This window comes from Meleagris gallopavo, chromosome 19 (genome assembly GCF_000146605.3).
Source record: "Meleagris gallopavo isolate NT-WF06-2002-E0010 breed Aviagen turkey brand Nicholas breeding stock chromosome 19, Turkey_5.1, whole genome shotgun sequence".
Classification (NCBI taxonomy): Eukaryota; Metazoa; Chordata; class Aves; order Galliformes; family Phasianidae; genus Meleagris; species Meleagris gallopavo.
The window spans coordinates 9262777-9275390 of record NC_015029.2 but is presented as its reverse complement, the minus strand read 5'-3'; the positions used below and the strand labels follow the sequence as shown (position 1 = coordinate 9275390).

At 57.6% G+C, this 12614-nt stretch overlaps 1 protein-coding gene across 1 annotated transcript in view; it reads left to right on the top strand.

The window, feature by feature from the left end:
• Nucleotides 1–12523, top strand: part of NR5A1 (nuclear receptor subfamily 5 group A member 1) — a 13411-nt gene extending 888 nt beyond the window's left edge. The window contains exons 2-5 of the mRNA XM_019621549.2: nt 1615–2255; nt 7390–7509; nt 7646–7793; nt 10363–12523. Coding sequence (XP_019477094.1) covers nt 1615–2255; nt 7390–7509; nt 7646–7793; nt 10363–10610 — 1157 coding nt within the window. The 3' untranslated portion in view covers nt 10611–12523. The remainder of the gene's footprint in view (nt 1–1614; nt 2256–7389; nt 7510–7645; nt 7794–10362) is intronic.
• The last annotated feature ends 91 nt before the right edge of the window (nt 12524–12614 follow it).

Genomic DNA, 12614 nt, shown 5'->3' with positions numbered 1-12614 from the left:
CGTGCGATCCGTGCAGGGGTGGCCGATCGAACAGCGGTGCTGCTCCGCGCCCTGCGGCAGCTCTGGGCTCGGGACGGGTGCTGGGAGCGAGGGGAGGCAGCGGCGGCGATTGCGCTTTCGGGGTTGGGATGGGCACGCTCTGCTTTCCTATTTTGGGCGGTTTTCGTGCGGTGGAGCTCGTTCGGCCTCGTGTTTTGCCCGGGCTGCGGCAGCCCTCTCACCCCTTTTTTTTATCTCCTCGCTGCTCACCGCAGCAGCTCACCAAGGAGGAGGCACCCGCAGGCGAACGGCGTTCCCGTGGGACTCTTTTGTGTTAAAAACACGAGCCCGCTTTGCCTTTGTGATTGGTGTTTTTCGGTCAGGGAATCTGAGCTACACGGAGAATCCTCCAGCAAGACAGGACAAAATCGAGCGGCATTTCAGAACGGATCCGGTCCTGAAATGAGAAAGTGGAGCGCGAGGGAGCAGGAAAGCCCCTTCCCTCTTTGTGCTCGCGCTTCGGGAGCAAAGGAGGGGATCGGCGTTTACCACGGGAGGGTTCTGTGCGCGCACCTCCCGCACGTGCAGGGCCGGGCTCTGCTCCCTGGCCGTCGCCCTGCCCGGCCTCGGGCGGCGGGGGGAAATTAATTGGAGGGCGGGGGAGATTTGTGTTCTCAGCGCACTGCAGTGCAGACGGGGGTGCAGGCTGGGACCCAGGGCTGCGGGCTGAGGGCCGGCACAGCCGGTGCTGTCAGTGGCGCACCGCGAAGGCAGCGGGGCTCTCACAGCCCAAGCGGAGACATCCCAGTGTCCAGGTTCCCCAGTATCGAGGCATCCTTGCTTTGCGCGGCTGGATAAGCTGTTTCCATGAATAAAGAACGAGGGAGGAATCGCAGAGCAACTCCCCGGGGAGCACATCACTGCTTTCCTGCAAATGCTGCTCCCGGCCGTGCTGCCGCCCCTCCAGCCTGCGTGGGGAAAGTCTGGGGGCTTGCAGCCTCGCGGGGCACGCGGGCAAAGGGAGGCAGAGGAAGGAGGGGGGCACGGAACAGAGCAGCCTGCTCTGGCGAACCCGCCCAGGGGCTGTTCCCTTCCACGCGGGGCCGCGCGGTGCTTGCTGGCTCGCTCCCCTCTCGGCTGCCGGGGCTGTGCGGGTGGGCCGCCGGCCGCCATGCCGGGGCCAAGATTGTGCTGCAGAGAAGCACCTGCTTGGGTGACACATTCTTGGGTTTAACTCGAGGCTCGGAGCAGCCTCTGCTGCGCCACCGCAGCAAGCAGGGCGGTGAGGAGCGGGGCAGCAGGGAGAGAGCTCTGATGGATGGGACAGGATTGCAGAAGGCGGCACGGTCTGTGCTGCCCGGAATGAAATTCCAGGGGTGGTCCAGGCCCGGGGGCCGTGAAAAAGAAAGCAGCATCAGGCACCCTAATTCGCCCGAGTTCTTGGGGCTCTGCTCTGCGCTCTTTTCCTGCGTGTTTCCTGTACCCAAGTATGTCTTCCTCCCTTACTGTGCAGCACACCCCAACCCGCAGCACAGCTCTCTGGGAAGGAGTCCCACCGCCCCCAGCCCCATCGGTCCCCACCCCCCCACACCCTGCTTCTTTCTGCTTACTGCAGCTCTGTTCCTCTGCCCACAGCCGTGCGCGCGGATCGGATGCGCGGCGGGAGGAACAAGTTTGGGCCCATGTACAAACGGGACCGTGCCTTAAAGCAGCAGAAGAAAGCGCTGATCCGTGCCAACGGCTTCAAGCTGGAGACAGTGCCACAGATCGTGTCACCTGTGCAGAACGACTACGGGCTGTCCTCCACCATCCACAGCATCCACGCCATGGCCAAGACCCTGCCGCCCAACCCCGCCGCCCTGACGCCTGCTGACTACGAGCGCGGCCCCTACGGTACCCCCTCCCTGGCCATGACTGTGCCCGGCCATGCGCCGCTCGCTGGCTACCACTATCCCTCCTTCCCCAACCGCACCATCAAGTCTGAGTACCCCGACCACTACAGCGCTGCGCATGAGGCCGTGCCTGCCTATGTGTACCCAGAGACCTACCCCAGCAGCTCCCCACCCGACATCCCTGAGGTCATCCTGAAGCTGCTTCAGCTGGAGCCTGATGAGGCGCAGGTGAAGGCACGCATCCTGGCCTGCCTGCAGCAGGAGCAGGGCAAGGGCCGGCATGAGAAGCTCAGTACCTTTGGCCTCATGTGCAAGATGGCCGACCAGACGCTATTCTCCATCGTGGAGTGGGCGCGGAGCTGCATCTTCTTCAAGGAGCTGGAGGTAGGGCTGGGCTGTGGGGGCCGGGGGCCAGCACAAGTGGGGTGGGGGCTGCAGTGTGCCAACATGTGGTGGGGTTGGGCATCCCGGCTGAGCACCAGAATGGTCCCAGCTGGCAACATGGGGCTCACGTATCTGATCCATCACGGCAGCGGGGGGTGTGGAGGCAGTCGCAGGCAGAGTGAGCGCGGTGTCAAGCTGAAGATATAATTGAAAAACGTAACGTTGAGGAATTACGGTTGAAACAATTCTCTCCTTCGTCTTCAGGAGGAAAATCGATGTTGTCAGGCGGGTGCCCGACAGCAGCCAGCAGGGATGGGGCGAGAGCCCTTATATCTCCCAGCTCCACAAGAACTGGGGCCATCAGTGGGGGGGAGCAGGGCTGGGGCAGCCCAGTCGCGCTCAGCCATTTCTATTCTTAGCCCCGGCTGATCAAAGATCTCAAACTGGGGCAAAACCAGGAGATGCATTTTGCAACGCAGCCAAAGAGAGCTGAGCTGCAGGTGGGGAGATGTGGTGCCCTCCCTGCACTGCCCCATACCAACCCATCTTGCTGCCGTGGGACCTGGCCTCACGCAGGGGCTGCAGAGCATTCCTCATGCCCAAAATAGCCCCTGGCTGCACAGAACAGTGTCCGGAAGGCACTCAGTGGGGTTGGGTCAGGCTCCTTTCAATCGTATCAGTATCCAGCCTGGATTTTGGGAACAGGGTGGCTGTTGTTTTGCAGGAGATATTATAAACAGTGTAAATGCAGATCTCAGCAGCATGGCCACGTAGCCTTGTAATGCTATTGTCTTTCTGATCGCGTCAGGAGAATGAGCTGTTTCTGTGTGAATCCACGTCTGAGGGCTCCAAGCAGGAGGGCCAGAGCTCTCACCTGGTCACAGGGCAGCTCCATAGACCCATGGCTGCTCCCTCCCCTGCGCAGTGTATCAAGGCACGGTAGGGTGGGAAATGAACTCTTCTAGTGCCGACTTTATGGCTTTGCCGACTTTATGGCTTTGTCTGTGAGCACAGTGTAGAATCACGGCCTCAGGGATTGATGGCTGTAACACAGGCAGTCCCCACTGCAAAGTCAGCGCTCCTCAGGGCAGAGACACCATGGACCCCCCTCACTCCTGGAAATGGCCATATGAAGATGGCCACTGCTGCACCAGCCAGGGAAGGCCAGCTAGATGCTTTGAAGAGTCAGGCAAAACGTTGGCATTGCACCAGACATCACACTAAGCATTGCACCAGGCATTGCACTGAGCATCACACTGGCTTTGCACTGGTATTGCACCAGCATTGCACCAGCCTGCTGCGGGTACCCCCGAGCCAGTGAGTCCCATTCCTGCTCCCATTTCCATTCCTGCCAACACTGTGCTGCTGCAGAGCAGACCCTTTGCCACCACCTCCAGGGGATGACCGCGGCTGGGGGCGTTGGGGAGACCCCCCCGCCTGCGCCCTGGGAAGGACACGGGGGGAGAGGGGCAAGCGGCCTCTTGACATCAGTTCACGCGCCACGTCCGCCCGCCGGCACAGGGCAGCCAGATTGAAAACAGATTTAACTTCCCAGATATATCGTTTCATTTAAGGGCCAGTAATTCTGTCAGTCTGCCACTGACAAACGAGGGTCCCCATGCCAATCCGCCGCGAGACTGATGTCGCCGCGTTCATCTTGTGTCACCAGGCGGAGAATTACGGACTGCGCTGGCCTTCGGAGGCAAGACTAATAATGCCGCGCGGCAGAGGGGGATTTGGGGGCCCTCTGTTTATCGAGGGCTGGCCACAGAGCCGCGGCGCGAGGCCACGCGGGCGGAGGTGGAAGAGGTCAGCGCTGACGCCCATAAATACGAACTTTAACTGAGTCTAGATGAGATGTGTCAGGGCTGAGGGAAGATTTGCAGCGGCTCTTCAGGAAGAAAAATATGGGCCGGGGGTGAAATATATTTTGTAGGGTTGTGAGTCTCAGGCAACTTTGTCCTTTCAGATGTAATTTTTTTATATATATATGGGGAGAGAGAGATGTGCACACACACACTTGTACACACACGTTGTGTCTGCCTGAGGTTCATTTTATATACCAATATTGGCGTGGTACTGTTTAGATAGGTGATAGTGCTCTGTGCACATATAAATGTCATGTACACATCGTGTGATGACCTTTGGGTTTGGATGAGCAGCCAGGAATGTGCAACAAACTGCTATGGCTCCAGTCTGAGGCCACCCAAAGCCCAGAGCACATAGGCTCATGGCAATGGGCACGTGGTGATGGGCATGTGGTGATGGGCATGTGATGAGGAGCACAGTGGTTGGTCCCTGTCCCTGGGACCAGTTTCCCTCGCTCCTTGGGAATGATCTGGGAGCTCCCACTGGTCCCATATGCATTCGGCTGCTCCGCTGCCTGTAGCACACATGGGTCATGTTGACCCCATCTCCTGGCCAACAGCCAGTGCGTTTTTGGCAGATTTAAAATCTCCTTCTGGCGGTGGACACAGCAGCAATGTTCAGCATCCTATGCACTGGGGTAAATGTAACCGCTTCCCTCAGCCGTGTGCTCCCACAGTGATGCAAAGAAGGTGCAGCAGCCTGGGGCTGAGCGCAGCTCTGCCTGCAGGGAGCTGACCCTGCACTGCTCATTGTGGTGGTGTCAGGGCAGTGGGAGTGATTCCTGCATCTGGCCACTCACACCTTGTGTTTGTGTGGGGTTTTAATTGCAGTGTTTGCTGGATGGTTAATCCACTTTCACACTCCCAGCAGTGGTGCTGACAGCTCGTGTTCACACCCAGGAGCTGCCTGTGCTGTGGGTCGGGGAGCACCTGCGGGAACAGCCCCGCATGGAGCCCTGGGGGCACTGCCTGCCCCTGGCAGCCCCTTATTGCAGAGCAATGGAATTTTCCATTGATCACAGACCGCCTGTCTCAGAAAGGCCTTCTCTGCAGTGGTGGAGCTGTGTGAGCGCTCACGCCATGCGACGAGCCCTTCACTGCTGCGTTTTGTGCATGGGTTGAATGCCTTCTTCAAAAAATAAAGGTCACCGCTTAAAGACAGCTTGCATCAGGTCCTCCATGCAGCACCCTGCTGAAAAGCCTTGACGTTAAAAGGGGAAGATCCTTTGCTTAACTTCTGCAGGCGAGCAGGGTGTGTGCCTCTTCATCAGAGGACCGACCGCCTCTGGATGGCCACACATTATGAGCCCCTCCTCAGCCACGGGCACTGTGGGGTATGGAGCCATGACGGGGGGGGGGGCTCGTCTGCCCCTTGTGGGTGTGGGGTTGGCTCAGGCTGGGCAGTGCGGGATGGAGTGGGGGGCTGGTGGTGTAATGGAGATGTGCTGGAACTGCCCGCAGAGGTGGGCAGAAGGCAGTTAGCAATTGTTCAAGGAAAGAATGAAGATCTCCAGATTGTTTAAATGTTTCCTTTTGGAAAAGGTTTTTTTTTTCAAAGCCGTTTTTAGCGCAAAACCCCCGGTCTGTCCCTTCTGGAGCTCATCCCAACGAGGAATGAGGCACAGGAAGGAGGTTACAAAACAACACTGTGAGGCTGAGCATGGGGCTCAGCGCAGCCGCAAGCGGTGGGGTGGGAGCGGGGCTGTGCTGGGAGCTCAGATCCCTGCGCCGCTGCACCGCCTCAGGACAAGGGTCAGCCAGGATGTGGATCTCCCATTTGTTTTGATGCAGGATGAGCTTTTCCCCAGTTCTTCGTGCAGCAGCTGGGCAGAACCCTCTGTCCGGCTGTGCTCTGTTCAGCACTGCTTCCAGGCGGCCCTACTGCCTCTTGCTGCACCTTGCTGCCACATTCACCCCCAAAACCCCCAAAATACATCTCAGTGGCCCCTGGGGGTGCTGGCATGGGATCCATAAAGCTCTTTCTCATCTCATTCCTATTCCTTTTGCAATCTCCCGGCATTGGTTTATTGCAGCCTCTTCAGCCAAACGATGGCATTATCCAGCTCTATGTTACCGCATCTGTCTTCCTTCCATCAACAGCAGAGAGCAAATGGCACTGCAGAGCTCTCCGGGTGGTGCTGGGAGGGAGGTGATTGCAGTCACCCCGTCTTCATCTGTGGGAATGATGGCTTTGGCACTGCTCATGTCCTGCAACACCATCGGGCCTGGGTTGGGTACAGCTCTGCCTTGTGGCACGTGCACCCATCCCTGCGGCTGGCTCATCCGCCATCCACCACTGGCACTTCCTCCAACCCCACTCTCCAGGGAAACTGGAAGTTTGGGCACTTTGCCTCCCTGAGTTAAAAGTCTTGGCATTTCTTTGCAAACCTGGTTGTGTACACATAACTGTATACACCTAGAGCCGTGCACATCTCTTACAGCTGCACGCACAGCTGTGCACACGTATAGCTATGCATACCCACCCAGCACATGGCTGTGTGTGTGGGTGTGTGAAGGTGCGGGCAGCCGGGCACGCTGTGGGGTGCTGGGGCTTGAATGCTGCCCATGCCTCCCCCAGACCTGCCCTGGGAGAACGGACGCTCTGTTCCTTCAATCTGGAAGCAGCCCAGAGCAGCCCGCAGACACAGAGCCTTTGTGCAGCCCCGTCAGGCTGCAGGGAAGCGGCCAATGGCCGTTTTGTTAAAGATGTGTGCATGGCTCTGCGAGATTCCTGCTGTGTGGAGGCAAGGCAGCACTGATAAGGGGCAGCCAGCGGCAGTGGGATATAGAGTGTGCGGGTGAGGGACTGGGAAGTACTTTGTGGATGCAGTGTGCGCAGGGCTTCCATCGGTGGGGACAGATTTGTGAAAAGTAATTCTTTAGCTGGGCAGAGGAGGGAGGGGGCTCCTGGGAAGGTGGCAGTGCACCGTGGGCTCCTGCTGTGAGCCCTCCCCACCTGTGGCTCTGTGTACAAACCTGTGGTCCTGTGGGAGCCGGCCCCGTGGCTCTGACCCCAATGCACTGCTCTCCCTGCTGGCAGGTGGCTTCCTGCAGTGGCACCCATTGGTGACCGGATTCACTGCCGTGCTTGGGCGGTGGACACAGATTTCTGACACTGTTCCTCTCTGTTACTCTCTGTTACTGCACCCACACTGTGCCACACTGAGCACAGCACTCTCGGCCCCGTGGGATGCACTGCGGTACAGCCAGGGCCCAGCACCACATCTGAGCGCTGGTGCCAGCAATGTGACTCTTCTCTCTTACAGGTGGGAGACCAGATGAAGCTGCTGCAGAACTGCTGGAGTGAGCTGCTGGTGTTCGACCACGTGTACCGACAGCTGCAGCATGGCAAAGAGCACAGCGTGCTGCTGGTCACTGGGCAGGAGGTGAGCGCAGGGCTGCACTGCAGTGTGGAGCTGAGGACTGCTGTCTCCCTTCTGAGCTCACTGCTCCCTCCAGTTTGCGGTGGGCACATGGTGGGGTGGGTGTGGGGCCCCGTGCTTGATGCTGTTCCTCCTGCAGGTGGATCTGTCGGCAGTGGCGGCGCAGGCGGGCTCCATCCTGCACTCCCTGGTGCTGCGGGCACAGGAGCTGGTCCTGCACCTGCATTCACTGCAGGTGGACCGTCAGGAGTTCGTCTGCCTCAAGTTCCTGATCCTCTTCAGCCTCGGTGAGCGGGGACCGTGGACGGGGCAGTGGGCAGTGAGGGCAATGCCGGTGTTCGCAGATGGGCAGAGGGGATAAAAAGGCTTTGGTGTCACACCGGGAACAAGGGCTGAGGCCTCACCGCTGCCCTGCCCTGAGTGCCCTGGAGCCCGCAGGCTGTTCCTGCTCCACTGTGGCTGTGGAGGACGCTACATCCCCAGTCCCATGAGCAGAGCCTGTTTTGATCACTCTCCTGCTCCTACAGGGAAAGCAGCAACTGATAGTGCCCTGCAAACCGCCGTGTTGGCAGAGGCGGCCGCAGGGGAGGCCCTATCTCCCGGGATGTGCGTCAGCAGCAGCACCCAGGAGCACGCTGCTTCTGATTAGGACCTGCCCGGAGCCTGCGGTCGGCCAAGGCGGCGCGTTCACACGGCCGCTCCTCACCCAGACAAAACACGTGGAGCCACAGCTGAGAGCCCACCCGGCCCAGCCCTGCCGCCCCCAGGGTTGCACCCTCTGCCCATTGCTGCTGTGCAGGGATGCGATGCATGGCCCCGTGGAGGGCAGCCCCTGTGCACTGCGGTCTGGCCGCCTTCATGACCACTGCCACCACCACCTGTTTGGTGCCGTCCCAGCAGAGCTTTGACCTCCCAGCACAGAGCTGCCAGGGGTTCAGCTGCCTGCCCCGCTGCCGCCTCACACCTCTGCCACCGCCTGGCTTCACACCCAGCTCTTGCAAATTGTGCCCAGAGAGAGTATGCAGGTGGGTCCCTGCAGCACATGGGTGCTGTGGAGAGATGTGCATCTCTGTCCCATCCCAATCTCGGAGTGGGGTTTGCTGAGGACATCCCTGGCAGCGGCAGGTCCCTGGGAGCCTGGAGCTACACAGCTGTCCCCTCCTGCAGCTGCAGCATCTCCTCCTCCCAAGGCATTCTTTTTTCTCTGGAGCTGTTTTGAAATCCAGAGAAACCAGATATGGCGACTCGCTCTTTCAACAGTGATAAGGTGTGGCACAAACAGTGCTGGGAAATGAGGGAGCTGGAGAGGGGGCCATGCCCCACTGCTGCCCCATGGGTTCTGCAGTAGCGTCACCTCCAACGTTGCCCTATCCCCATCCCTGAACCCATCCCTGTTCCCATCCCTCCCGCAGATGGCAGCAAGCAGGGCATCATCCTCCCAGGCACTGGTGTTTGCAGCACTGCTCTCAGCCTGGGATTCCTCATCTCCAGAGCAGCAGCTTTCAGGGAGGGCGTGGAATAAAACAGCAGTGTTTTCCCAGACATTATTTTGCCCCAAATTCAACTTTTTCTCTCCATATTGCAGAGCTCACTTGGAGTAATTTGCCCTTCTCAGGCTCAGCTGTAGAGGATGGGATTGTGTATTATGTTCAGGATGTAATTGCCTTTAACAAGAGAATTTCCACATTTACCACTCTGCCACAGCACAATCAAAGCCAAGCCCCACTCACAAGAGCTGCCATTTGAGTTCTAAATAGATTTCTCTCCTGAGCAGGTAAAGAGATTTAATTAAAATTAGGGCTTCTCAAAATAGCAATATTTATGAGGACGGCACAGGTTAGCTTTGTTCTACAGAAGGGCTTAATAGAGCCTTAATGGATTGACCTATCATTCGATTTCATGACTTACATTCATGAAGCAGCTACTCTTGGGGAGGGGAGGAAGAGAGGCTTTTATAGCCCACATTCCCTTAAGCGTTTGCAATTTATCAGCAGCTTCTCCCAAACAAAAGGAGCTGTGAATAGGAAGAACACTTGAGGGCATAGAAATAATCCCAGGCATATCTGTATGTGTGATGGGAGGCTTTGTCACAGGACAGTCTTTGCAACTGCTGCAGTGTCGCTAAATGAAGTGAGTCAATGTTATTTGGACAACATTCTTTATTCCTTGCAGGAATGAAAAGATTATTCAAATATTCAATTAAACAGTGAATAGGGTCTTTCAGAGAACCAGGTGAGTTCATCTAGTAGAACTAGCTATTGTTGAGCCAACTCAGGGGATAGATTTGACATTTATCAATATAACTTCTTTTTTTTAATGACATGCACAATAACCTTATGCAGATAAAGAGATTTCATAACAACAACCCTGGGTAGAAGGGAGGCGGCCACAATAGGAGCAAATGTGCCACAGGAGTTAAAAGGGAAGGGTGATCTGATAAGTGCCAGGCACACCCTGCAGGTCTGCAGCCCACCCTGTATAGTGCCCGGCTAGCCCTGACCATGGAGGCTGAGCCCCCCAGGTCCCAGCCCCCTCCACCACCAGCACTGCACATTGCCCTCCCAAGAGCTGCTTGGCCCTTGACGTGGCCATGGCCTGTTGGGCTCCAAAGCCCCAAATAAACTGCAGAACCCCACTGCTTTGCTGCCTGGATCTGAGGGCTCCACACAGCCAGGCAGTGTTCAAGCTGCAAACTCAGTCCTGAGTGTGGACAATGGGGAGCTGGCAGCACGGCGAGCAGCAAACTGAGCACCCAAGCTGCGGCACCGGGGACAGAGCCTCCTGGTGCACCCAGCACAGTGCAGGCAGTGCCTGTGCCTGGCTCCACTTCACTCCCTCCATCTCGCTCTCTTGTAGATGTGAAGTACCTGGAGAACCACACGCTGGCTAAAGATGCTCAAGAGAAGGCCAATGCAGCACTGCTGGAGTACACGGTGTGCCACTACCCGCACTGCACAGACAAGTTCCGGCAGTTGCTGCTGCGGCTGGCCGAGGTCCGGGCGCTGAGCATGCAGGCAGAGGAGTACCTGTACCACAAGCACCTGAGCGGAGAGGTGCCCTGCAACAACCTCCTCATCGAGATGCTGCATGCCAAGCGGACTTGAGTGCAGTTCCCACATGGACTCTGCAGGGCCCCATGCAGCAATGGGGCAGGACACGCACCTGGGACCTCCTCTCCACCCCTCGCCTCTCAGTGATGCTGTTTAACCTGTGCTAGTGGAAGGTCCCAGGCGATTTATTTTAGTACGTGGTAAGGACAGTTAACGGTCGCAGGGACGTGTGCTCAACAGCCGGCCTGCCCTGCCAGCACTGCAGCCTGCAGACCCTGCACAGTCAGTGCCCGACCCACTGCCTGACCTGGGTCTGCAACGTGAGCAGGGCGAAAGCCTGTCACAGCTTTGCTCCCATTTCTGCTCCTCTCCTGTCATTCCTGCACTCTGTCTCTCCACTGCTGCCCTCCATTGCCCAGCATGCCCCCTCTGGTGTACAGGGCATGGGAAGAAGTGAGCTGAAATCCCCCCAGGATGCGGGGTTTCTCTTTGCTCTGGCACCAGTACAGTGGCAGGGGATTTCTGCAGCAGCAAAACTGAGTCCTGGGGCTAAGAGACCTGCTCCCGTCTGCCGCAAAGTCACTGCCTGCCCAGCACAAAGCAGGGCACTGCTGACCCTCAGCTGGCTCCGTTTTCTTAGCACTGGTAAAGTGCCATGGCAGGAACTGGGGTTTTACAGCCCTTGGCACCTGCAGTGCCCAAATCCCACCCATGTCTGGGCTCAGCTCATGTCCAGGATGGCAAGGTTTTGTGTAGAGGCTCCGAGAGTCAGTGCTGAGGACAGGAACTCATCCCTGGGACACTTCAGCTCCCCCGCAGCAGAGCAAGAGAGGGTGCAGGGACAGAGGCACGGCCAGGCACCCAAAGCTTGGGCAGATTCCTGGAGCTCACTCCGGCCACCAGCTGTGCCTGTGTGCTGCTAGGGAGCAGCCAAAGGACAGGACGGGGACAGGGATGGGCACCATCCCCTCAATGTCTGTGGGTGATGCTGGTGGAGGTGGCACTGCAGGCAGCGGGGCAGGAGGGACGCTCAGAGCCTGGCCTCATGCTGTGGGCACTGGGACAGTTGCAGCAGCACGTGCCAGAATGTGCCCAGGGCTGCAGCTGGGGGCCCTGGCAACACCCCTGACACTTGAGCAAGGAGGAAGCAGGAGGGCCGGCACTGCCTTGTCCCCAGGTGACAGCAGAGCAGAGAAGTCATGCACAAATGCCGGTTCTCCTCCTGCACTGGGCTGGGGCTCAGCATGGCAGCACAGAGGCTCCATCACGGCCTCCTCCTGCCCCGTGCCGTGTCCTCACCGGTGCCCAGCACTTGGCCCTGCCAGTTCCACCAATGGGTTTGGTTCAGGTTTTTTCTCTGCTGTCCCATTTGGAGGAGACACACACACTGCAGCTCCACGCAGAGCTGGGGCTCGAGGAGCTCTCGTGCTGCCAACTGCCAGCCCCAACTTGTTAGATACAGAAGAGCATGTTTGTTTTTGCTTTTCAACGTTTGTGCATTTTCCTCCTGTGGTTCAGTTTCACCTTCTTCTTTCTGTGAACTTAAAGAACTGGAGAAAATTGTTTGGGAGGTAAAAGATATTTTATTTTCAGAAAATGAAAAGTGTCCTTAAGTGTCTTTCTCTCTCTCACATCCTTTCCTCTCTCCCATCCCTCTCCCCCTTGCTTCCCACCCTTCCTTCCCAGGCAGGAGGTTATTAACTTCCATGTCAGGAGTAAACCACTGTAATAAATTTTGCAGTTCATTTAAGAAGGCAGACGTTGTCTTTTTTGGTTGTATTTCTGACACTCCTTTCTGGTGCCACTGCTCCTCCTGGCCCCAGGGCACAGCTGAGCCCCTCAACCCCCATCGCGTGGGACCCCCAGCAGGAGGGGACCACTGCTGTGGCTCAATAGGAGGACATCAGTGACTCAGGACCTGATTCCAAGTGCTGCTCTGAATTGCCATAGCAACTCCAAGTGTGTTTTGCAAATAAGTCTGAGAATTATAGCATTTAAGAGGCAATGGGCAATGCCATGTGCTGAGGAAGGGTACAAAACCTCAGCAGGGCATTGAGC